The sequence below is a fragment of the Meleagris gallopavo genome, chromosome 17 (assembly GCF_000146605.3).
Source record: "Meleagris gallopavo isolate NT-WF06-2002-E0010 breed Aviagen turkey brand Nicholas breeding stock chromosome 17, Turkey_5.1, whole genome shotgun sequence".
NCBI lineage: Eukaryota > Metazoa > Chordata > Aves > Galliformes > Phasianidae > Meleagris > Meleagris gallopavo.
Window position 1 is genome coordinate 553,299 of NC_015027.2, and position 26,356 is coordinate 579,654.

At 40.6% G+C, this 26,356-nt stretch overlaps 1 protein-coding gene across 1 annotated transcript; it reads left to right on the top strand.

Moving 5' to 3' along the window:
* The first annotated feature begins 11 nt into the window (after positions 1–11).
* Positions 12–24,857, top strand: MAPK1 (mitogen-activated protein kinase 1). The gene is made up of 9 exons (XM_010719963.3): positions 12–190; positions 4,746–4,928; positions 6,520–6,709; positions 9,610–9,726; positions 11,324–11,438; positions 12,053–12,184; positions 13,285–13,394; positions 14,513–14,640; positions 16,702–24,857. The coding sequence occupies exons 1-8, from the start codon at positions 27–29 to the stop codon at positions 14,627–14,629; spliced, it is 1,128 nt and encodes a 375-aa protein (XP_010718265.1). The 5' UTR covers positions 12–26; the 3' UTR covers positions 14,630–14,640; positions 16,702–24,857.
* The last annotated feature ends 1,499 nt before the right edge of the window (positions 24,858–26,356 follow it).

Sequence of the window (26,356 nt, forward strand, 5' to 3'; positions counted from 1 at the left end):
GTAAATGTGAGCTCATCTTGTACTGCATGACTTGGGGCGGGTCTCTGAGCACAGGTGATGGGGCGTTCAGCAGTCACAAGAGTGGAGGCTGCTCTGAGAAGGGCCCGCTGCGTGTTCCTTGCATCGCACTCCTGCCTGCTTCCCTGCAGGGAGTGCCTGCATTGTGCCACAGGTGGCTCAGGACTCAGAGGTACGTGTTGGTCTTCTGTCCTCATGTGTGGCACGAAGAAGAAGCCGTGTTCTTACAGCCTGGGATCTCTGTGTGGTTTGAAAAGCAGCTGGAGATTGGAGGGTGGGATTTCTTATTTTTAATTTTTCATAAATCTAAAATAGAAGCAGCTCTCTGCTTTCAGCTGCTCCAGGAGTTGTGTTTTTGTAGGTTGAGGCCCATTAAAATGAGGGGAATATGCCTTAATGTAAATATGCATGTTTCTTTTAAAAGTAGGTTGATTCTCAAGGTTAGTACTGGTGCGCGAATGAATACTATGCTTATTTATCTTAAGAAATGTTAGGAATAAGTGGAACAAGGTACCAAAGACTTCTGTTACCCCTAATTGTTCACAGCTGGGGGATGAGAGTACATCCAGTGTTAGAAAATGACACAGCTGGATGTCATCGAATCTGAAACTGCCTACTTTGTCCCTTCCTCGAGTCTTTGCTCTTAGGAAAGTGTTCTGCAGATGCTCCCAACCTGGTTGGCCAACTGTATCGCAGTAGTGTTATTTTACATAAAAGATAAGTTCAAGTTATTTGCATTGTAACGTGATAAATGTCAGCACGCTGTGGAAATATCTGCAGTTGAGCTAAATGCAGGCTGAGCGAAGAGGTTGAAGGTCTTCCCAGATCAGCTGCTCTGGGAGCCATGCTTTTTTCTCCAGACTGCAGGCCGCATTAGTCAGTATTTCAGGGCGATTATCTCTGACTGTGCCCTCGGAATCTTGTTTCCACAGCAACGCGAAGCTGCTGACAAAACATCCCTTTTAAACTTCAGATGGGTCAGTTCTGAGTTCTCAGTAGTCAGTTCTGAGTTGTAATCGTGGCGTCGGCCCGCAGCGCTTTGTACCTCCGAGTGCTGCGAGTGGCTGCAGGACGGCATCGGGCCGCTGACCCCACAGTGCGGCTGAGGGGCGGCAGAGGAGGCGGTTGTTTGTCTGCATCTGCGTGAAGCAGCAGCTCTCTGTGGGATGTGGCTGCGGCCAGGAGCTGGCTCCTTTCTCCAGCAGCTGCGGCGTGCTCTCACTTGTTCCAGCTCCAAAATGAAACGTGTGAAGAAATGGGTGGGAGAGTGTGCGGCAGCCTCTGTGGTAGGGGCTGAGCTTTGGTGCTCGTCCTGTACTGCGTGGTGAAAAGCTTTCCTGCCCTGGGAAGGCGTTAATGCAGGGGGGCTGCACGCCTGCTGCTCATCGCAGTTGGTTTGCGGCCAGAGGCAGCCCTGCCCTGGGTTGGACCGCAGTGCCCGGGCTGTGCAGCCGTCAAGGCCGGCTCAGGGCAGCACGGCGCGGCTCCCTGGGCCATACGTGCTCGTCTGTTTGCTTTGTGCTGCTGTGTGGGATGTTCTGTTTAGTCAAAACTTTGTCATATATTTACCTTAAATGTATTACCTTAATACTGGGAATGATAAACGGTAGCGCCAGGGCTTGTATTGGTTCGTACGTGGTGTCTGGAAAGGATCTGGCTAATGGTGCTGCTGTAGGTTGTCACAGGATGGTAGCTGCAGCTTGAAATAGTAATAATGTATATGCTGGAGTTGGGCTGTTGCAAAATCTGTTTAATTTTATCACATTACAGATAAATAGCATTCACAGCTGTGGTTCCATCAGCTGGTGAAGCCGCACATCATGATGGGTATAAATCCTTCCTCTTGAATACGTAGTGCTGGTAATGAGATGCACCATCATGGGGGTAACCCAGAGCCCGTAGGGCGCCATGTGCAGCGGTGGGTATATGTTAAGGGCTATAAACTAGAAGCTATGGATTGGCACTTAGAAAATTACTGGTATGGGAACTGGTATTCCCAGTTCATGGATCTCTCAAAAGCCAGCAGGTTCTTGGCTCTGGGAGGCAGTGCTGGTTGGCTGCTTCAGTGAAAATAACAACACTTAACAAGATCCAGCAGAGCCCGGTTAGGCTGTGCACAGTGGGACAGCACTTCCAGAATGTGGATTATCTAAATTAAGGATGTGCTTTGGGATGTATATGTGAAGCTATTTCTTCTTGAACTGTAGGGGGAGCCCAGGCAATTATTTGTCAAAAGATTAGATCTCTAATTCTGGCTAAGGCTGATCAAGGTGAATCCTGTGTTAGGTGGTAAGCAAGCTGTTCATTAACTGCAGTGAGTTTTTGCACAGGGGTTTTGGATTTGCATTTCCTGTCACTGCCAACGGACTCCGAGCAATGTGTTCTGTATTCCTTCAGCTGCTCTGGGGAGCAGCACTGATGGTAAAGGATTGTGAGGAGTAGGAGGGGCTGTGGTTGGGTCTGGCTTGCAGAGTACTCAGTTATCTTAGTGTGCAGTGATTCCTGTGTCATGACATTATGAAGCAGCATGTAATCTCATAGGCTGAATATGGGTGCGGTTGTAGCACGTGTGTGAGTGGGAACACGTGACTTCAGTTCTGCTGAATTCAGTCTCCTGGGTACCTTTCATGGATAGGGACCCGGTCTTCTGCCTAAATTACAGGGAAGAGATTGAAGCTGTTAGTGGCCTAACCTGCCTTCTTTGTCTTTTAACATCAGCATCTTCGGGGCCTTCGTGACCCACCTTTATGTGAGAATCAACAACGTAGACAGACATCCAGCACTGCAAGAGATTAAGGCTTTATTTAAGCAGCATCAAGTTGTACACGTTGGGCATTTTGCCTTGTTCTACTTGTCATAGCTGCTCCTGGCTGATACATATGGTTCTTCATTGTGAGAGCAAAATAGGCTTCAGTCAATGCAAAGAAGAGAATAAGCTTATTTAAAACAATAAAGTGATCTCTAAGATTCCTTTATTTCATTCCCAAGTGCAGGCTGTTCATGCTTAAGAATTTCTAGCTTTGTTTTGTGCTGGTGACTTCCTGTTCTGGCCTACTGGAAACACCTGGGGGGGCGTCCCGAGCAGCCCAGAGAGCTGCCATTAGGGAGGTGGCATTTTGTTATTGTTTGGTTTGGGACTTGAGGGCTGCTGATGTACTGTGTACTAACAGCAGGTGTTATGAATGCTTACTGCATGGAATTTCAGAGCACTTCATGAAGCACTGGAGTTCGCTGTTTCCAGAGGCATGTAACATTTGTGTTTCGTCTGTGCTTATAGATGAGTTACAGGTCTAAGCAGATCAAAGTGATTCTGTGGGGGGAGGGCAGTAAAAGGGATGTCACTGCATGTGTATGAGCTACATGAATTTACTAGCAGCATAAATTCTATATCATTTTTGGTAATAAAAGTGAGAAATGTAAATGTTTTTGCATACTGAAGGTACAGTGCTGTCTCAAAGACATGTTATTGCACCATAAATGTGCTTTGTGGTAGAAGAACCTCGAAGGAGCCAGACATCAGAGTTCCTTTCAGTCCTCTTCTGATTGGGTTTTCGTATTTCGTTCCGGCTCACCCGCTTGCCAGATGCTATGTAAGGCCAAGAAGGAACGTCCTGGGATTTGATGGTAAAAAATCCGTAGGATGAAAAGCGTGGTTAGCTGGCAGCATGGCTGTATTTTCATGTGAAATGGCTGAGACCAATAAATGTCTAAGTATAAGCTTGATAAGTATTTTTTAAGAATTCTAAAGTAGTGAATAAAAAGAAATCTGAAAGGAACAAGAGATCTTTATATATTAAAAATCATGAGCATTTAACTTCTAATTATATTAAAAGCATATGGTAATGTAATTAAAGAGAAATTATCGTAATGAGATGCTTTGCCATTCGTATAAACAAGACCTTAAAGAAGATGCTAGAATAGCCTTGTAACCATTCGTAGCCTTTTTGCTCAGTAATGACTCCAGGCTGCGCCTTCTGCAGAGCCTCGCTGCTGGGCTGGGGCGGTGACGTTCCTGGTGAGTGGTGGGCATTCTGAGCAGGAGGCCTGAGCTGCTGTGTTGGTGTAGCTCTGAGTGCTGCCCTGCACTTCTTACCTCAGTGTGCCCTAAGTGTGGCCTCAGTGCGCACCATCAGTGCTGCTGCAGGGCTGCTCCTTGCTTCCCTTCGTGCGAGTATTTTATTTTCTGGACCTCTGTTGTCTTTGGAATTGAAATGGGAGAGGTGTCTTCAAGTTCCCCATTCCCATGTTCATGGAGGTGCAGAAAATGCAGTTCAGGGGAGGTGTGAGACATGGTGTAGGATTCTGCTGCTTGAAAGATGGCTTCAGAGAGCTTTTTCCGAAGTGAATGGGTTAACCCAGGATTAACCCATTTCTTGTCTAAAATTTGTTCTTGATCACAGTATACAGGAAAAGAGTCAAACAATTTTTCCACGGGGCAGTGAAGGAGGTGAATGTGTCTGTCTTTGTTCAGGTACTTGGGATTCAGCAGGCTGAAAGTTGACTGCCAAAGGTCATGACTTGTAGGTACCCAAATAAGTTGAAGGACAGAAAAAATATTGTTGCGCTGTCATCAAATTAAAAGATACTTGTTACTGTCTTCTTCATTTGATAAAAATAAATGTAAAAACAAGTGAGCAGTCCTTGCGTTCGGTAGAATTAACATTCTTGCTTTCTGAATTGAATGAATGAATTTTAACTTTTAACACGAATTATTGATTCTGTTCTAGTTCTGCCTACGATAACGTCAACAAAGTTCGAGTTGCTATAAAGAAAATCAGTCCTTTTGAGCATCAGACATACTGCCAGAGAACTCTGAGAGAGATAAAGATCTTACTGCGCTTCAGGCATGAGAATATTATCGGAATAAATGATATTATCAGAGCTCCAACTATTGAACAAATGAAAGATGTGTATCCTTTCAAAATCTGTTATGCTTAGTGATTGATACCTTCTTCTCTGTTTTCATTAGATCCCTCTTCATCCTTATCCTTACCAAATTTTAATAAAAGCTGGCTTTTATTACTTTAAACTGGAATGGAAGTTCATAGTATTTGATGGATTTGTAGATGCATTGGTTGATAGATTTGATTCCTAGATAAGTGTGAGGCTTTTTTTCTCTCCATATTTAAAAAAAAAAAAAATTCCAAGGCAAAGAACTCAATGTACATTTAGTCCAGTCAGTCTTTGAACTACAATCACTTTATGCAGAGCCTTTGTTACAACTGTCAGATTGCTTCAAGGAGAAAATGGAATGGTAAAGCTCCGAGGTAACTGTGTAAGATTTTCCTAAAGAATGGAAAGGATACATTTGGGGCAGGGGATAAACGAGGCCAAACATCCCCCCACTCTCACTCTAGCCTTGCAGTGCTTCTTGCATATATGAAGTCTGAAACTACACATGAGCTGGTAAACGTGTACTCACTGTTGGCTTCATGTGTCTGTCTAACATATCAAGGCTGTCACAGCTGAGAGGTTCTGCCTGTGATGCCAACCTTAGTTTGGAGTCAACTCACATCATTTCACTAAGTCTGTATATATTGTTTCCTATTGGCTTCACAGATTTTCACAGATGTCTGCCTGTTTAAAAGCACAAGGCGTTGAATTGAATCTAGGTCAAATGTTCTCACTTCACTAATTAGCAGTGTGCTCTTTGAGTTCAGTCTTCCGTGGGATTCTGAGGTTGCATTTCTTTGGCCACTGGGTGCTGTAGGTGTGTGCTCTTAAAAAGATGTCCTGGTTGTGTGGTGTGATCGGAGCATGCAAAGGAAGGGATGGAAATGCCCAGCTGATATGGCAGAGGTAGTGGCTGGTGTTTGGGGTTGTGGATTTGTTAGTTTTTTAGTTGTATTTTGGTGGAAAACTGTCACAGAACTACACTTTGAGAGTTCTGGGGCTGAGTTGAATTAAAGGAAAGGAAATTTTGGCTCAATTCATTTTTGTCAAAGCAGAATTAAACCTTTTTATGTTAATTTCAGTCTTGGGAAAGAATAATGTGGTGAAAGACACTAGAATTTAATTTGAGCACAGTCTTTGCTTACCAATATAGTATGATAAACGTGGAGTAAAGGAGAACATTTTGGAAGTGGCAGAGACTGATCGGAAGTGATTGGATTTTTCACCTTGAAGTGTTTGTGCAGCAGGAAGCTAATATCTCAGCTTATTACTCATGAAATGAAAACAACTTGTATTTCTTGGCAAGCAGCATAGAATGCTAGTCTCCATAAGATTCCAATAAAGATCAGTCTCTAATATGAGGAGATAGTTTGATTATCTTGAGGGGACCACTTTCTGATGCCTCTTAATTCTCTGAGGGTCTCTATCATGTATCAGGATTGATTTGATCCAAAGTCTTTAAAGCAAGAATCAACCAAATAGTTCCAATTGTTGTGAAGCAAATAAAGAAAAGAAAAAAATGGTTTTAGAAGTTTCATTTGGTACTGTATGTTGATATCTAACATGCCACCAGCTTTGTTTTGCTGCCTTACATCTGATTCCTTACAGATACATTGTGCAAGACCTTATGGAAACAGATCTTTACAAGCTCTTAAAGACTCAACACCTCAGCAACGACCACATTTGTTATTTCCTTTACCAGATTCTGAGAGGGTTAAAATATATCCATTCTGCCAATGTGCTTCATCGTGACCTCAAACCTTCGAATTTGCTGCTCAATACCACTTGTGATCTCAAGGTTAGTGGAAATTTCTTAAAAATTTTGCTCCTATGGTCTTCATCAACTATATAATCTGTTATAACTGTGAACAACTGTGAATGTGATAGTGTTATTGGGGATTAATGTGATTTTTGTTGTGGAAAGGTTGCCAAATCATTATTAATTTTCGTAAAATGATGTTTGAGAACTGTGCTCTGTTACACTGTTCTAATGAATGCATCGCTGTTTCCATCTGGAGGCTGGCTTTGAAACAGCCTCTTTAAAAGCTGGTGAAAATACCAATCTGAAACACAGTTGTGTTTACTTGGAAGGTAAACTGACAGTTGTGTGTATTTCAAGTCTTGAATCCCTGTATTAAAACTGTTAATCATTCTGAGTTGGAAAAGAGCTTCATAATAGCAGACAACCAAAATGATACGTTAAAGTCAGTGCTGATTGGAAGCAAAGCCATCAACTGGGGAGAGAGCATTGCTAATTTATGTTTTCAGTCATGGGTTCTTTATGAATTAATACTGCAGATAGATGATCTTAGAGCTGTGACAGTTCTTGGAAAATGTTACCTTGTTGTTTAGTGGCATTCAGTAAAGCAAATTAAATGTGAAAATGAGAACAGAAATGAAGAACAAAACAGAAATCACACCTTGCTGTAAGTTTCTGCTCCTGTGTGATTGTAACTGTCACGCTTCTCCCTGTCATGGTCTTTCAAAAAGAGGTGACCAGGATTTCAAGGTGCTCCTACCCAAATGAAGAAGAGCTGTGTTTAGCCTAGGTCTTCCCATCTGGAAGATACTGCTTGAGTAAAGAATGAACGCAATAGAAATGGATGAGGTTCTTAGTGGCAAGGAGAGGTAATGAACTACTACTGTCCTTAGCTATTGAAAATGAAAACTGGATGGGGCAAATGAAAGGAGCAGCTGGCATGCTCAAAGTGAATGGATGTAGTAGTTAACGTTCAGCTTTTTTAAGGTGTGGAAATTGATACATAGAGTAGATATTAAGGTAGTGTGACTTACACACCAAGCAGGTAACCAGAAGAAAAAGGTTTTGAATGCTACCTCTGGTTTAGAATTCCATGGTGGTAAGTGCGTGGAAAATGAGAGACTTGCAGAAAGCCGTGGGAGCGTGTTTCCTTGTACACATCAAGTACTTCCAAGTATTTACTGTTGGCTACTCATGGAATGAGATTGGAGTGTACACGGCTTTGATCTGATTGGTACAACTGTTCTGTTACGTGCTGTTGTCCCCACTAATTACACTGATTTTTTTTATAGTGGTTCTAACATGCTAATTAAAGAACACAGTGGTAACAACTGACCCTCTGCAGAATGTGGACCGGCTGCTGGCCATACAAGTTTGTCAGAATTCCGAGAAAAATCTTTGCTGCCTAGGTGCTCTATACACTGGTCCATTCCAAATGCTGACCGCTCCATTAGTTTGCTCTGTATTCCCACTGCTCCTTGTCTGCCTTTCCCAACGCATCCTGCTGGACGAGTCGCTCTGCCTCTTGCCGTGGGACTGCAGCAGCTGTTGTCACATCAGCGTTCCTCAAGGCATTAACCCCTTCATGAAAGAAATGGAATAAAATCTGTAGTAGAAGCAGGAAGGAAAAGTTTGAGCGTAGCTGTGTGTGTGCAGTTAAAGAAAGAAGTGTTTTAGGACAAGTAAGATGCTCATAAAAAGTAAATTAAGTTTGCTGGGCGGCAGCGTATGAGCTCAGTAAATATTGCTCTGATTTCTTTCTTGGGTATTAAAAAGAGCACGCTTCTGCAATGTGTGCTTTCCTAGTGCAGAATGTGGTAGTCTGTATGACAGAGCAGATGCTTTTTCTTAACCTAAAGGGAACTGTGGTGTTGTGTTATTACCACATCTGAAGTGTAAACAATGGAATTGAAAAGAAAGTGTGTGTTGGGCCTTGTCTGGTGAGCACTGATTTGTGCTGACTTGTTTCTTCTAGGGCTGTTCTGCCAGTCTCTGTTATGCACACGTGCATGCTTACAAAGTGATCATTGCACTTAAATTCAAAACAGTGTCCCATGAAAATGAACAGCTTTAAGTCATGCTTTCAGGGGAATGAAAATAGAAATTTTGTTCCTCTTAAGTGTTAACGCTGTTAATTGTTCTTTAATGGCATTGTGACAGAGAGCTGCTGTTTATTCACGTTTCTAGTTTCCTTATTTTCTTTTTGGAGAAAGGACAGTAAATGGCTCTGAAAGCCATGGAGCCTCCTTATCAGAGTGGATAAAAACACTTTCTCCTTTTTGCCCATATCACTAGTGTACATCAGAGATGATTTTTTTTTCATGATTAGATAAAATTATTTTCCTGGCATAAGATTGAGAAATGTTCTCTTGTGGGTTTTTGTGCTCATGCTTCCTTCAGCAGCTTGTAATCTCTCCGGTACACCATTATTTCATGATGCTTTTTTTTTTTTTTGCAGATAGACACTGTTGTAATGGTACTTTTGTAAAATGGAGTTTTGAACTGTTCTTCAAATGTGTTGGTCGTTAATTCTTTTTGTTGTTGGAGAGCTTAATCTCTTCTTCTTTTTTTTTTTTTGTAAAATTCAAATAAGTTGGAGCAGTATGCTTTACCCCCTTCCTGGCAGATACAAGGTAAAATGAGCCCATAGCAGAGCATAAACTGTATGCCAGAAATGTTTTCCCTCAAGCTATTCAGACTACTTGTTCTCCTTGACCTGTTTGGGGCCTTATCCAAATAGCCTTTTTGTATTTGAGTTCCAAATATTTTTTCCAACCTTTGTGAGATAATTTATTTCTGGAAGTATGTGCTAGCATCACTGTCTTTGTAAGTGTAACATCGTAGGTGGGGTGACTTAGAAATATTGCAGTATGGGAGCTGTATGTATGTATGTCTGATATACTTGTTCTTTTTTTTTTTTCTTTTTAATTTAAAACCAGATTTGTGACTTCGGACTGGCTCGTGTTGCAGATCCTGACCATGATCACACAGGATTCCTGACAGAGTATGTGGCCACGCGTTGGTACAGGGCTCCTGAAATCATGCTGAATTCTAAGGTAGGAACTGCAGGGTGCTGCTGTGGTGCTTCTGTTGCTGATTATTCACTTGTGAGCACCAAATTTTTCTCCTTTCTCCTGCTCCCTCTGGATTGTTTGTTTTTTTACAATTGGAGCTCATGTATAATGTTGAGGGAACAGAGAAATGGATTTACAACATAACTGTTGGTTTGCAGTAAATTTGGGATTTCAGGTACAATTATTGGATACTACAGCTGAGTAGAGGTGTGCTTGAGTTCCCCATATGCCTCATCTCTTGCCATTCACGAGACTTTATTCTGTCAGATGCTCTGTTTTGTAGAGCAAGACAGAAATGCTGGTGATGAGGGCACTTCAGTGTATTCAAGAAGGTTTGCAAGTGTTGCCTTAGTGTTAGTCAGTCTGTTTTCTGTATGATGCAACGGGTGACCTCCAGAGCCTTTGCAGAAGTTACCACAGCGGTACGCTTGGTAGTGTCAGTGTGACAGCTCTGTATTCTGTATTCCTCAAAGGCTTTGTAGGAAAACTGCTTCAATGGCTGTTCAGTTTGATTTTATTGATTGATTGATTGATTGCAGCAATGTGCATGTAGAAAATAATTATCTGCTTAGTTGAGTTTTTAGGCTCCTTATATTTTAAGCTTCCATTGCGGCTGTAAGCATAGGGCAGCTTACCTTTATTTCTGGATTATCGGCAGCTTTTACAAGAAGATATCTCATGTATTTCTCAGGAGGTGCACAGTGTATGATGTTCCTGGTCAATAACCTGATTTCTTTCAGAACTGGTGTGTAGAAAACAAGCAGTCAGTGATGGGATGCTGAGAAGCTGGTGCTGAGCGGGTGGTGGATTCAGCAATCACTTGCTTTTGTGCGAGCTCCTTGCTGGTGGGAGGGGGAGCAGCAGGCAGCAGGCTATGGGAGGGTAAGGCGAGGGCATCTGTGAGGCCAGTAGTTCTTGAGGTAGAGTTGCCTGTGTATTACCCAGGCACCAGGGTGGATGCCTAAGAAAAGGCTTAGATTCCAAAGTGTATAACGCAAGTTACTCACCTGGAGATGTTGTTTGTTCCATTCTTCTTATCGCAGCATTTGGCCTTCTCACATCATGTTTACTTCTTACTTTCCTACTGTGTTTACAGATCAGCTAACCAACAATCTGTGTTGCCCTTTCACTCCCTTGGTGATGAAGGTTTCTTACTGACCTATGTGTGGCTTTTTCCTGCTGCTCACGTGTTCAGCATAATGCTGGGAACCTCAGTAACCTTGATGCTCTGAACTTCTAAGAGTCCAAGTTAGTGTAAGGCCTGTTAATGAAATCTGCTGATGTAAATTGGCTATAGAATTAGGAAGCCTCACAAACATATGGTTGGTCATGTACAGCTAACCTTACTGAATCCCTTTGGAAGAGTGTACCTTGCGTATTTCAGGTTTTGCTACTCATTTGAAGTAGTATTTTTGATCTACAGTTCTTAATTATTACATACCAGAAAAATTGAACAGCATGAACAGGCACGACACATTTAAACAGTTTCAGTGCATTTGTACTAAAGTAATGTGTTACTGCAGTTATGCAAAAATATATTTGATTAAAAATGGTGGGTTTTGTTTTGCTTTTCTTGCAGGGTTACACCAAGTCTATTGACATCTGGTCAGTAGGCTGCATTCTGGCAGAGATGCTCTCCAACAGACCCATCTTTCCAGGAAAACACTACCTTGACCAACTTAACCATATCCTTGGTAAGTTTTACATAATAACATTTCCTCATCCATCCACTTCTCTTCATCTTTTCTACCAATCTGGGTCAGCCATTTTTTTTCTTTTAATCTTTCAGTTACTTTAGTGTATATATTGTCCTTTAGTCTAATCCATGGTAATGTATGTATGAATTGTCTTCAAGAACATATAATTTAAGGATCTGTAGATGCATTTTGTGTTCCCTGTAGTTATTTCTGTAGTGATTTATGGAGTAAATAATTGACTTGGAGGGTGTTTATTTATTGTATCAGCAGAGATGTTTTAGAAAAATTAATAAACAAAGAAGCTCACATACCAAAATGTCTAAGTCCATTTGTAAAAGTTTCTGTAGGTAAACTTATATCAATCAGATCTTATAAACAAAATGCTGCTAATTGGAAAACTCAAATGCATCTGTTTATTTATGAGAAAACAAATAACCAACAGTTTAATAGTAAGGGTTGCTAAACATTCTGTGGTATTCATTGCTCTTAGAACACGTGGTGTGGATTCTTCTTTGCAGCACTTTTAATGTTGGCTTTTAGGAAACATGATGTGACTGCTATAATGTGACTTTCATAGGAATGCAGTACTGTTTGTGTTTTTATTTTTATAGGTATACTTGGATCCCCTTCCCAAGAAGATTTGAACTGTATAATAAATTTAAAAGCCAGAAACTATTTGCTTTCCCTACCACACAAAAATAAGGTACCATGGAACAGGCTGTTTCCGAACGCTGACCCCAAAGGTATTTTATGCTCTATTACGTTGTATCAGATTTTCAAAAGTGGAAATGAGCACCAAAATCAGTGGCAGAACGGGATATTTTTTAGAACCGCTTTGTAGACCCACTATATAGAATTTATCTGAGTTGGAATAAGAACATCAGGGTCCATTAGAACACCTATATCAGTCAGGTGTGAGATTATAAACCAGCATGAAACTCTTCTCTCATTCTAAACAAGTCAAAAATTGCGTTATGGTCTTTAGCTTCTTTGTAAAAGATGGGAATCCCAGCTGTTGTTGTTGTCTTAGAAAGTGTAGTTCAGTCAGATATGCAGCGTTGGCATTGGACGTTCACAGTTTGTTTTGTTACATCACTGGTATTTCCTTCTAGCTTCTACTTTGTGTGGTTCAAGGATTGCTGTATGCACAGCACAGCTCTCATACTTGCTCTGACACAGTGCATGTCACCTGAGCTGATGAAATAATTCGTTTTCAGTCAATATGATCAGGTACTGAAGTGTCATGAAAAAGCTGATTTCTGCAGCTGAAACAGTAGAGCTGATCATCCTTATTGAGGGAAACAGCGTGATTTATTCTGTTTTTGTAACTGTGCTTGTCAGTGTGAGAAATCTTTACTGGGGTTTTTGACAGCTTAAATGGCAGTGAAGCTCATGTGCTTAGCTGCTGGGGAACATGCAGTCAGTGTGACTTCGTAACCTTTTTCCATCTAAACCTTCAGAGCAGCTTTAACAGAACAGGTTTTCAGAAAGCTCTTTGCCATCGTTTCAGTGTGCACAACGTGCTTTGGCATGGAGAAAGCAAGGGGTTTCTAGGTCTGAAAACAGGCCTTCCAAAGGGTGTATGTTTTTCTATACTTGTTCTTAAAATGTACCAGAGCAGGCCGAAGGAAACTGTAATTTAGGAATGCTGATAAGATGGACAAAAAAAGACACACTGCCCAACTCAGAGGAAGCATTTTGCTGTTTCCGTTGCTGCTACTGCTGTAAATGAGAATTAGCACTTAGGGAAGCTTGTTTTTCGTGTGTAATATCAGTAGCATTTATTGTACTTTGCCATTTGAAGTGTGTATTAAGCTCTTATTTGCTTGTTTTTTCATCTTAGCACTTGATTTGTTGGATAAAATGTTGACCTTTAATCCTCACAAGCGAATTGAAGTGGAACAAGCTTTAGCCCATCCATATCTGGAACAGTATTATGATCCAAGTGATGAGGTAAAGACATTGTTAAAATGTGAATCTTGTTGATAAAGTGATACAATGTGTTATTTTCTTCATTAGTTTATGGACAATGTTTCTACTTGTGGAATGAAGAGTGGATGATGTCATTTTACCAACGTGGTTAGAAATGTATATTCTGCTTCCCAGTGGAAATTTAGAGTAGTATTTCGAGCCTTGCCAACACCTCAAGTGTTCCAAATGGAGACTCGTAGCAAGCAGTTGAAGAGCTGTATGTGCTCTTTACATCTGAAAATAATGCTGCTACTTTATAGGCATCTTTTGAGAAATTGTAAACTTTTGTTGCAAAGTTTAAACTTTTAAGAGGTGGATTACACTTTATATCACAGGCCTAAGAGGATCAAGAAGGTTGCTGTTCTCTTGCTCTTTACAAGCAGTAACTTGTAGTAAGTGGCCCTTACAGACCGAGAAGTCTTGCTTGTATTTAGGGATATAAAGAATTTGTTTAAATGTTTGTTTAATAAAAATAAGTGGAAAAAAATCAGTCTGATTAACTTCAATCTTTGAAATTAATGTCCTGCTTTTGTTTTGATCCAGTGCTACATTTTGGAGGCACAACACAAAAATAAATATATGCTAAGGAGTACTATTCTGAAAATGGAATTTCTCAGTTCACTGTGGTTTTGTTTCATAGTGGCTGAGGTGAGGCAGGAGAGGTAACAGAACTTACCATTGTGTTGTGCTTTAAAAGCCCCCAAAACTGAGCTTACTGGAGTTGATATAATACTGATGAGATTTCAGGTTACTTGTAGAGGAGGGGAGGAGGAAAAATGCAGGTTTTCCTTGAGGGATAGATTTATTCTGAGAAATCTGATGTTTCAGATTTTTGTTCAGGTAGTTACTGAGATATAAGCTGTTGTTAAATATTATGCTTTGTTTTGCATTTGACTGTCATTTGAAATTTTTTCAACTAATATATGAAGCATATAAGGAACTAATTGAATGAGTTGTTCCTCATAGACTGCAAAACACTGCATGTTTCTGTGAACAGGCTTTTAGATGTTTTTTCCCATTCAGGATCTCCGTTAATTTCAACTGAACAATAATAGTTTAAAAAAGATGAATTATTACCTTTTTTCTTTAATTTTATCAAGCCTGTAGCTGAAGCACCCTTCAAGTTTGATATGGAATTGGATGACTTGCCGAAGGAAAAGCTGAAAGAACTGATTTTTGAGGAAACTGCTAGATTCCAGCCAGGATATCGATCTTAAATTGTGCATAGGTAAAGTTACAGCAATAAGAAATCATTTGACCAGAAGAATTTTGGAACTCAGTGGTTACTGCTAGTGAGATGTATAGCTGACAATTTCTGTTGACTTGCTAACTAGCTGCTGAAGTGCAACTTTCTGCTTGTTCGATTGACCTCAGTCCTGTTCTCTTACCGAAGAAATGAGCATAGATTGCAGCGCTGAACTGTCTGCAAAGAATCTGGGCAATGGTCTTGAGATGTTTACCTGGTTCTCAGGTTGCATTTAAGGAATAAGGGTTACATTTGATTTTATTCTCCAATAAAAGTGGTGAGAACGCTACTGAAATGCAAATCTTAAAAACAAAAACCACAACTTTCCAAGGGGTCAGTGATCTTCATAGAAGATAACAGTATTTTGTCATGTGGCTTCAAATGCTCCTTAAAATCTCTTCCTTAAATTTAATGTGCAGAGGAGAAATCTCTTGAACTACTCTAAAAAAAAAAAAAAAGCCCCAAACCTCAGAACCATGAATCTTCTGTGAGACTTCAATTCTAAGTACCTCTGAGATAATTGTATGAGTAATTAACTGTGTAGCTGTTTGTAAATCAGTTATGATTACATTTGCTAGTCCTTTGAAGATCTAAACATGCTTAATTTGAATTTGCTGATATTCACTGCCTGTGTTTTGTTTCAAATCAATAAACTTGTCTTCACGTACTTTGAGGCTTGCAAGTCTTGGTAGTGTCATACAAAATTGGTAACATAATTAACAGTATATTTTCTCTAATACTTGTGGAATGAATGTTTTTAAGTAACTAAGCTTTGTAACTGGACAAGAAACTGAAAATACAAAGAGAACTGCCCGATGTAGGTTGCCCTATTTTGTGGCCTTAAAAATGATTTCCATGGTATTCTCCATCAGCAGTTCACAAATAGAATCTCTGGTTGACAGTTCCAGCAGAAAGTTCTGACTCTGAGCCTGTGCACTTCCCTGAGCCATCTGTGGCGGCAGCATGTAGGAACTTTACTGCTTTGCTATAACCAATAATTCTTCTGGACTAAAAATGGGATTTCTGTTCCTGCATTGCTTATGCTTCTAGTCTCTTTTAACTATTACTTGGTAAGAAAAGAGGAAGGAAAAAAAAGTTGAGTAAACTGTAAATAGTTTTTCCTCCTTTTGTTACTAGCTTGAATATTAAATGATCGTATTGAACATAAAAGCTTACAACTGAAGTCATTTTGATTTTTGGGAACAGTGAATCTTGCTTATTGAACTTACTAGCTAACATATGAAGCTCTTATAATAATTAGAATTTAGGTAAATCTGAGCCTTATGCTGTTGGACATTCCACAATAAGGCAGATGGTGCCTGCTTCCCTCCTGTGTTGTATAAAGCTAATTCTATACGAGGGCACTGGGAGTGTGTGCACATTCTGGAAGAAAATTGTCTAACTGGAGTAAGATGAAGGCCGTGGAATCAAGGAGGGAGAGCAATAGCTGACACTGTGGTAGATCACAGATCACCATCTCTGCTACTTGCCCCTGCCCTAGGTTGTGTTAGGGATTAAGGGGTTAGGAGTACAGATGTCAGTGATCCAGCGCTAAGAGAAAGCTCTGATCTGCTAAAAATGTTACCTTTCAGTGCTGCTATGAAGAGTTGATTTGGCCAGTAACATTCTGAAATTTAAGTATTTTACTTAACTAGGTAATGATTCACGAGGAACTGTATGAGTAATTTGTGGTCAGAATTATTAGGTATTCCACAACACAGCATTCAAACGTAAGTAGCTGACATCCTAGTGAAGGCCAGCCCTGAGCAGTTGGCTCAGACTGCACAGTAACTCTCTTCTGTATATTTCTGCTCTCCTCCGCAGCCCCTTGCTATCTGGCTCTTCTCAGTGTGTTCTTTGCGTTGTCATTTTTGACTCTAGCTTTTGGAATTATGAAGCAATGTGGGAAAAAAAAAACAGTTCTTCAGATAACCGAATAATGTAGGTCACTCATTTGGAGAAAGGTAGAAGTAGGAAAATGTGTTAAGACAATGTTAAGATTTCCTTCACTGAAATGTCTCTGCTTTTTTTTTTTTTTTATAGGACAAGGACTTAAAGGACTGGGCATGCTCAAACGTTGCTGTTCCTCTTCCCAGTTCTTTACTGTTGGTCATGTCTTGTGGCCTCTCTCAGCTTATCCACTAACTCCTTTGAGCCATTCAGGAGGGCAGTTCCTGGTAGTTTTGGCTTTTCATGCTTTCAATGAATCTTTTAAGCCTGAAGAATTGTAATTGACACTCCTATGCGTAATGCCCGTTGTTGACCTGTTGCAGTACTGTACTGTAAGTGCACCTACTGCTGGCCGTGTTTTAACTGCTTGCTTTCTGGTTTGAGAGATGCAGTGGTTCCTTTCACTCCTGGATTAATATCCAAGAAGATAATTCATTAACTGATGCGAAGTTTACACCATGAACTATGTTTTTCTGACTTTACTGAAGTCGCTGGCATTTTTTTTAGAAAAGCTACTATTCAGGGCACTTTAAGTCAGTGACATCCCAGATTTTTTTTGCACTTCCTTTTTAAATAGAAATGGTTAGCATCCAGTGAGTGGGGTTTTACCATTATGCTCTGGATTACAGCATAAGTCGTGTTCGTGTTAATCTTGCTTATGCACTTGTTTGGGTGTCCTGTGCTGTACATGCAGGTATTCTATACAGTGTAATAGCCACATAGGAACCCATCTGAATTGAAGTCATCTAAGAAACATTTTACCATGCATTGACAAAATTTGTACTTTTTTTTCCCTACCTTTTTCAAAAGAGATCATTTTAAGTTTAGCCATGCTGGGAGGGGTAGTACTTCCAAAGTTCATACCTTGTGGTCGTGTTTATAAGGCTTGTGCAAAGAGAATGAGTGGCAGCTTGCCATCCTATTTATTCCCTGTGTGAGGGGAGATTAACAAAGAACATAATGGCACGATGACCTAATGGTGAATGCTTTTCTTTGTGGAAGGCATCCGAATGTGGTAAGTGAGAAACCAAAATATGATGTTAGTAAACTCAGCCTGCATACTTCATGCCAATGAAATGCTCCAAATGAGGACTGGTAGTTTTACATCTGAATCTTATCACTGACATTCAGAATTCTCGCAGAGAGGAACACTGCATCTTTAAATGAGAAAGTTTGAATTTCCTTTTGCTCCTACAGCATGTCAGCATCTCAAGTTCATTTCTTGCAACCTACACTATGGTGATTTGTAATCAAGCCTCCATGAGCTCGTGACATAAAGTACTGTTCTGTTGTCAAGTACTATCAAACTTTTCTGATAATGCTGAGTTAGGACAACCAAACAAAGCTAGCACTAAATAATGTTTTAAATTGTATACCTTTTAATGATCTTTTCAAGTATTTGTTACTGAAATTGTATAATGTGGAGTTTACTAGGTGTTATGTTCCAGTGCAGTGCCTCCTTTTCTTTCCCCACTGCTCTCTGTGGTGAGAAATTTGCCTTGTTTAAAATGATTACTGTGCCCTCGCATGACTGTTAAAGCTTTCTGTGCAAAGATGATTGTTTAAGTGCCACATGCCTATGATTGAGAGAAAAAAATCTATTGTTACCTCTGAGTTGTGTTCAACTGAAATGCTATTCAACAAATAACTTAGGAAAAATAGTTCTATTTTTAGCTTTTCATATCTCTGCTGTCTTCTCAATTTATTTTGGCAGCAGTGAAGAATGGATTGTATAGACTGCTTGCTAATATGAACAAAATGCACTTGTAATTCCTGGAAATAAATTTAAACCTTATATCTTCACATTAACATAAAGAATTAGTTTTTGGTTTCCTCTTGGGTAATGTGTTTGAATGGAAATCAGATTCAGTTGCTACTGCAGTATTACAAGGATGCTTGCTGGTTAATGAATCCAGGCTTCCTCACTCCACTTAGTCTGCTTTTCAAAAAAAAGAAAAAAAAGAAAAAAAAAAAGAAAGCCATTAACTTAGGTTTCAATAGGCAAGGGTGCTTACAAGATTCCATTTCAGATTTTTTCTTTGAGTTTGAGTCTTAGTCTACCAAAACTAATTTTTAATAAGCGATGGTTCATTTTAAGGGGCATTTTCAGTTAGGAAGTTCCTGTGGTACATCTCTACTGTGCGGAACAAAAGGAGCAAAGTCAGGACACTGCACAAGTGATCGTGGAATCTGATATGGAGCCTGTGCTAAAAAAAGTTTCTATAGAAATTATGCACTTGACTGTTGATACTTGTGTAGAAATTTTTTCTGATGTTTCTACACATCTTTACCAAAACGCTTTCTTCACGCAGTTTTGAGAAGCTGAAATATTTCTAGAATCTCTGCTACTTGTACCATCGTCACCATTACAGGAATCGTGGTTGGAAAGATGACTGTTACTGAAATCAGTTTGTAACACCTCAATCCGAATTTAGTAAGGAAGAATTTTTGCAGCTTATTTCATCCTTTTCCCAGTTCTTTTCTTAATACTTTAATTTGGGATTCTGGAGAGGTGAAAACTTACCCTTGCTATCTTCTCTCAGAATGACAAGCCAAGGGTTTGCTTTACCTAACGTGTGGTGCTTTCAGGCTTTCTTCCTTAGCTGTCCTTACTGAACCAAGTTGGAGTCCATCGGTACCAATAACTGCATCCATCAGTCTTCTGCTGAACGCAGTGAACGTTGTTAAGCTGAATGTTATATTGTCAAGTGCAGAAGCGTGACTTTTTCTTTTGTCAGATACTGAAAATGTTTAAAAGAAGGTGCCTATAACACTGTTAGGTCGGCTATTGCTCCATTTTACTTTTCCCCCCTCCCCCCCCTCTTTTACCTAGTTTTTGTATATGTAGAGCAGAGACCTGAAACTTGTATTTGAAGTAATATATATTTCATGGTAAAGATGTTTTGGGAATAAGGAATGTAAACAGTTGACTGTCTAAACACTGCAACTGTACTGCGGAAGAAAAACAGGCAAACTTAAACTTCTCTTGGATGCTTTGGCAAAGAAAGCATCTTATTCTGCTATCCTGACTTCCCCAGAATCTTCCTCCTCACTGTCACACGCACCAAGTCTGAGGTGTGCAAGGCCCTGCGTGGGCTGAGCAGTGCTGCTCTGTGAGGTTTCAGCAGCACAGATGGTGACGTGACTCAGCAGTGGCCAAATGCAACCCAAGGAGTTGAGCGTGGCTTTCCTTGCAGAATGGGGAAAAAGAAAAACTTGTTGCAGCCCATTGTGATACGCTATGATATATTTATACCATGTCAAAGTTCTTTGCTGTACTATAGATTTAAACTTTATTAATATATATCTGCTTATGTTAGTGTAGTTTCTATAGTCCTTGGTTATGGAGGAATTTGTGTTGTTACAGCACAGTGATATGGTATAAATATGGGTCTGTACACACAACGTACTCATGAATTTGGTCCCTTGCATAGTACTTTTATATTTGTACAGCGACGTCTTCAAGCAATCCCAGGTTTTAGGGGAAGTATTTTTGTAAATGCAGTGGTTTAAACAAAAAATCCAACCAGTCCATTTACTAAGTTTTAAATGCGTTTGTGGTTCAAAATGGTTTAGTTAATGACTAAAATCAAGACACTAAATTAGTGAAAAGTGCACATTAGTAAAGTGAAGCATACCTTGGTTTTGTGTAGCATGTGCTGTGATCAAGCTAGGGGAAGCATTGGACGAAATGCAAAAGTTGGACTACCTTTGTAAATCTAGAACAAACGTCTGAAGGTTGCAGCTGGATTACTTACTATTGTTGCCTTTTCTAGTGTTGTATCAGTGTAGAGCACTCTTAAATACTCAAACTGCTTTGTCTTTGCTTTGTACTGTTGGTGCCTTCTTAGTCACGTACCCCACATGTCCTGCATAGCTAATTTAGTTAATGGTAAGTTTAAAATAAAATAAAGGAAGATTTTATATTAAAAAAAAACCTTTAAAACTTCATTTTCTGTATGTTCTTATTCATTGTAACAATTAAACATTTATATTGTGACAGATTTGTGATTTGGTTAATTTGTATAGATCAGTTGTAAGTAGCAAAGGTTTATATTTGTCTTATTCTTTTAATGTTGTAAACGTACGTGGTTTTCTTCTTTAAATCAGGTAATTAATGTTCTGTTTCGTTTTTGGCATCTGAATCTTGTAAAAACAAATGCAAAGAAAATCATTAAATTGTGTCCCTGTATTACCAAATCAGCATAGTACTGTGCATATGTAGAATGACTGAAACTTCACTTTACAGTGACTGCTGTTTTACAAACCGTGATGCATGTCACATCGGCGTGCCTAAAAGCGCGTCGCCCGAACGGAGCAGTCGCAGGCAGCCTGCATCCATGTTTTTGAATGCACAGTGTGTCTGTTTCAGTGTATGAGTATACCAGTTTGAAATTGGAGTCATCCAAAACATGGCAGATGAAGTTTATGGACGGGCAAAGAGTTGCATCTTTGTGGCAAGAAAGTTACGAAGTCAACGTTGTGAACTGCTGGGCACAGAGACGGCTTTGGCTCACTCAATATTAGTATAGCTGTAGCCACTTCCCAGGAAGTTCTGCCGAGAAGTACCTGAGCAGTCCTTAGAGAGCAAATGTTTTCAGTTTGATACGAGAAAAAGTTCTTCTCAGGCCGAGGATTGCAGTGTTCTGAGGTGTCTGGGAACAACGCGCTCGGACATCCTTGTAATGGCATTTTCGTGAATATTTTTCAGTCTGAAGTCCAGCTGTGCCAAAGAACTGAGAAAAGGTGTAATTTTATCATGGCAGCTAGAAACTTCTGTATTTGTATGACAACATAAAGAGCCTGACCTGAAACTGACAGGTGCTTGTCAGTAACTGACAGCTCTGTGACGGCTCTAACGGCTGGCTCGTTGAAATTCCTCTCTCCATCCCCTCTCTGGTCTTCACAGCAGTATGCATTTTTTTTTCCAGAATATTGAGAGTTTAATTTTGCCATATATACAGTTATGCACGTTGCTTTTTCATCGACTGTAGCTGCCCTTGTCTGTCTCTGTTCCCCCAGCAGTGCGCGGTTTGGCAGTGGTGTTTCAGCGAGTCACTTCAAAGTTTGACTGAACTGCATCTGGTCCCAGCAGAGGATTTGACAAGCTGCTGCTTGACTCAGTATTTTTGTCGCACTTGTTTAAGTAGGATTAGTAGGAAAACACTTAGCTTTTATTTGCTTTGTTCCAGCAGAATAGGATGCTGATCCTTCCTGTCCGTGAGCTTTGAAGGGCGATGGGTTGTGAGACCTTGGAGCCAAGGAGTGCGCAGATGAGCTGTGGGGTCTGTGTGCAGGCTTAGTGCTTGCGTGGATGGGCTCTGGTAGGGTGGGTGCTGTGGAGCTGATAGCCAGCGCTGGAGGAGCTCGTGCTCCACGTGTTGATTTGAGCCGTGTGGATTTGATGCTGTTGGGTTTTGTAGAGCTACAAGCCCAGTATTTTCTCCGCAGACAAAAGTTCTCACTTCTGTGTGTTTCATTGTACTTTCTACTAAGTAACATTTGCTTGACAAGCTTAAAAAAAATGAATGTTTGATAATTGTAGAAGACTTAAAATCTTCATCACATCAGTAGGTGTCATGTCGGTGATTCGAAGAGCTCTTGGCTTCCCTGCAGAGCAGCATTAAGCACTGCCAGCTGCAAGAGGTGGGCGATGCTCGTAGTGCCCTGCCGGGCTGAGCTTCCATCACACCGTGTTCATGTGAGGGCTAATCTTGGAATTGAGATTTGAAAATTGTTCTGTGAAACCTTTACTGTTCCGCTTTGTAAGGTACTCACACCCAATGCTTTCCTTCAGGTATTTTGCAGAACTCTGCCTGCTTTTTCAGTACATCTTGCTACCGTGACAATTTTTTTCTTTGTCTTCTTATTCAAAGTGAAGCTGAAGTCTCAGCTGTTCCAAAAACCTTTCTTTGGGATTCACGTGGTTCTGGTGATGCACAACAGGTTACTGGTCCTGTTACATAAACTGATGTGAATCCTCAGAAAAGGTAAGCAAAAATACCTGGCAGGTCACTGAGACTCTTCCTGCTGGAAGCACAGCATGCGGTCTGGTGATGGTGTGTTCGTTTCTGAGGGGCAATAAAAAAGCAGATGAAATGATGAGAAAGGAGCGATAGGATTGGGTAAGGTGTGGTGTGGGGAGTCCTTTGTTGCTGTTAGAAACTTGAGCCTGAGATTCAGCAGACCCTGGTTTGAACTCTTCTGACTCTTAATCCTTGAATACCTTGTAAATACTGGGACCTCCTGCCCTTTCTCTGAAATGTCCTCGCATCTTCCTTGCAGCATGCAGCCATTCTTCAGTTTCTCCCCTTTTCCACCCCATTAATGATTCTGGCAGAGCGATGCGTGATCCTTTAGTTCATTTCCCTTGGTGCAGGAGTGGCTTGTTAGCGCATGAGGAACGATAAAAGGAATCCTTGGGCATTTTTCTGATTCCCCAGAAAAGGAAGAAATGTCTTGAGAATGCTGGAAGGCCAGCATGCTGTCTCATCTAAAAATACTGAGTTGAATCCTTTTGTGTATCTTGTGAGTCTTTCTGTGGCTTTGTGTGGACTCCCAGTTGTGCCAGCTATTTGATTGAAGTGCTTCTCTGCCTCCTTCCGCTGCTTCTTGCACAGAGCTGACCTTTGATCCCGCTGAGTTTCTGTCTTCCAGTGATGCTTTTCTTCCTCAGGGTTTATACATTCCGTGTTGGTGTTTTTCTCCCCAGTCCTTTGACTGCTGTGACCGACTTGGCGTCACGTTTTTATTCTTTCTTCTCCTTATTTTGCATGGCTGTAGCTTCCCTGTGGTCTCACAACTCTCCATTTGTTTGCTTTTTAGAAATTTCTGGGTTTTTTTAGTTACTCTGTAAGGCCACAGCCATACTTCACAGAGCTGGGCCCTGGTTACAGGCAGCTGACTTAAGGGCTGCTGGTTGCACTCCAGCCGCTGGCTTTGGGGAGAAAACTTGCCTAGGCAGAGCAGTTCCTTTAATGCAGTTCCAGTGCCTGGGATTGCACCAGTGCAGCGATCTGTTAATTCCACCTTACTGCTTTAATGCCTTGAATACAAAAACCAGAAATAACAACAGAGAACTTCATTCTCCCCAGCTATGATGCATTCTTCTGCACTACTGAAACTATATCAAAATTCAGGCTTTTCAAGAAAAAAAAAAAAAGGCGAAACCCAAAGCTGTAAGAGATGCCATGAGTTTAAAAAATAACAAAATAATAAAAATTTGCTATTATCAAGAGACTTAAGATGCACCTTCTACTTCGATCTTAACATCCAAGACACATAGCTTGCTCGGAAGATGCTTTTCTGCCTTAAATCTGCAAATGCAAAAATGCTGAATATTCAGAATTTTGGCTTGAAACTGAACCAATGATATCACCAGTGAGCTGAAAGCTCGGGGAAGGTTTGAAGTCAGGCCTTCTCCTAGCTCAGCTTTAATCTCAATAGCGGGGGAGAAATCTTTGACTATCAAACCTTCCTGTTCCTAGAAGTGTTTAAAGCTTACAAATATTCTATCTTGTCGTTGAGGCGTCTTAGATTCAAGTTTATAGACTAAAGAATTTTTGTGTGTTCTGTGTTCTTAAAAAGCTTTGTTAGTTTTGGTACGTGTTTACTTCTGCAGGCTCTTCAGATAGGCATGCCACAAATGTGGGGGGAACCAACTTCTGCAGGCCAGTTGACACATCCAGAAATGCTTAAATCACGTTGTTGATGTCACTGTAGCTACGTGTTGTTTGCTCTCGTGCAGCATACGTCAACGCTCCAGAAGAAGGTGGGGATTAAAGAAAAATAAAATTGTGGTCATTTCTTAAACATTCTTTTGTAGCTCAATTTAATCCATAGGCTTGTTTTTGAGGGTAGTTTGGTATTTGGGGAGAACCGTGTTAAGTCGTTTTTACAGCTGACTTGACATTTCTCTAAGTATAATTTGCTGTTATTCCAGCATGGCAAAGGTCTGCATAATTCATGTGTGCTCAACTTAATCACTGGTTTTCTTCTAACAATAAATGGCATTGTACCAAAAGCAATATATCCTGTGCGTAGTTGGTAGTGGAAGTAATTATTACTGTGCAGCTTTTACTTTCATTGTCTTCCCAATGGTTGCTGCTAGCATGGATTTTGTGCACTGACAGATGTTCCAGGCTGTTAGAGATGTATTGTGGGGGAAAAAGTCCTGCGTAATACCTGTTTGCTTTCTGGAAGCTGCTGCAGTACTTTGAAGCAGAAAAGAGTTGCATCTGATGCTGCAATAAGCTTGTTTTCTTCTGAGTCTTATCACCAGAACGCATCTAGATCTGGAGAGTTTCTCCGGAATTGCTCCTCCACATTTTTCCTCTTGAGAAAGGCCCGGGCTCAGCACCAGCACCGTTAGAGCCAAGGATTATAAGAGAGCAGAAGGGCTTTTTTCTCTGCTTGATTTTGGGATTCTGCTAAGCTACACCCAGCCTTATTAGATCACGGCGCTGTAAAAAGACTTGGGGAATGCTGCAACTGGTTTTGTTCACCAACTACTTAACTCAAGACCAGATAAGAACGCACAGGCAATATGCAATGCATGGGAACTCTCTAGTCTTAAATTCTGTCCTTCCTGACCCCCTGATAGCGTTTCTGCACTACTGGCTCTGCAAGGAAATCTGCCCTGGATAACTTTCCTTTGCAGGAGGGAAGCTTTGTTTTTCCTCAGAAGGACAAGGTATTGATACAGTTATCTTCCCACCACTTGCATTTGACTGCTAGTGTGCAGTGTTCATCATACCAAGATGTCACTGTTAGAAAAGTTTTAATGCTGTAGAACTAACAGGGGTGAAGAACTTGCTCTTCTCAACTTGTATATTTCTCCTTGCTTTCAAAGTGTGTAGAACGATTCCTACTTTTAATTATAACTGATTAGCTTTTCTGCATTCTCTGTGCACATTTTTCTCTGCTGCCTCCTATTCTAGATGTTACTTATTTTACTTCTAATGGTGTTATAAAAACTGTAGTACTACAGGTGTCGTGTGGTAACTTGTAAATAAAATTACTACAAACACACGGTGAAGTTATTTGTGGTGCTGCTCTGTAAACGTGTGACGTTACCTTAGCTGTAAATCTTAACTCTGCTTTCCTCAGGGACCTGCATGGACCACTTGATTACGAAGCCGGTGTCTTTGCCTTTGCAAGAACCCCTCCTGCAGCCGCTCTACACAGCAGTCTGCTCCTCCTCAAGTTCCAGGAAACTATGGCAGTGAAACAATTATTTCTGCACAGTCACTTTGCAACATAATGTGCTAGATGACAGCAAATCAACACCTACATCAAACTGATTGGCTGTGGATAATACATTGTCATGTAAATATCGATTCACGTAGAAAGAACACAACGTTATTTATGGTTGGAAGGTGATTAGGGAACTGTTGCCTTTTGTTCTTGGAGCCTATCAGCTCCAGCAGAAGACTGATTGTTTCCTATCCAATTTGAGAGGATGGCAGAAGAGAAGTGGGAGAGGTCTGACCTGGGGAGGGAACAAAGAATGCTACGTTTTAGTGGGGGAAAAAACGCACACAAAAGCAGATACTCTGTCTGCTACATTTTCCTTGTGGTTGACATGCAGTCAGAAATGCAGCAAAAGTCCCCTCTCCCTTCTAGAAAACAGTCTCGAGGAGGGCTGGTTAGCACTCAGACCTTAAGCTCTCCAGAACCTTTTGCCTTTGTGTATGAAGGAGTACAACATGTAAGGATTTTTGTGCCATTTATTGGGGGTTGAATCTGT

Excerpts from the sequence above, each read along its gene's own strand:
- MAPK1 (XM_010719963.3), top strand. The coding sequence starts at position 27 with ATGACTTGGGGCGGGTCTCTGAGCACAGGTGATGGGGCGTTCAGCAGT. Across the intron at positions 4,929-6,519 it reads ATTGAACAAATGAAAGATGT|ATACATTGTGCAAGACCTTA; the intron begins GTATCCTTTCAA and ends GATTCCTTACAG. Across the intron at positions 13,395-14,512 it reads ATTATGATCCAAGTGATGAG|CCTGTAGCTGAAGCACCCTT; the intron begins GTAAAGACATTG and ends AATTTTATCAAG.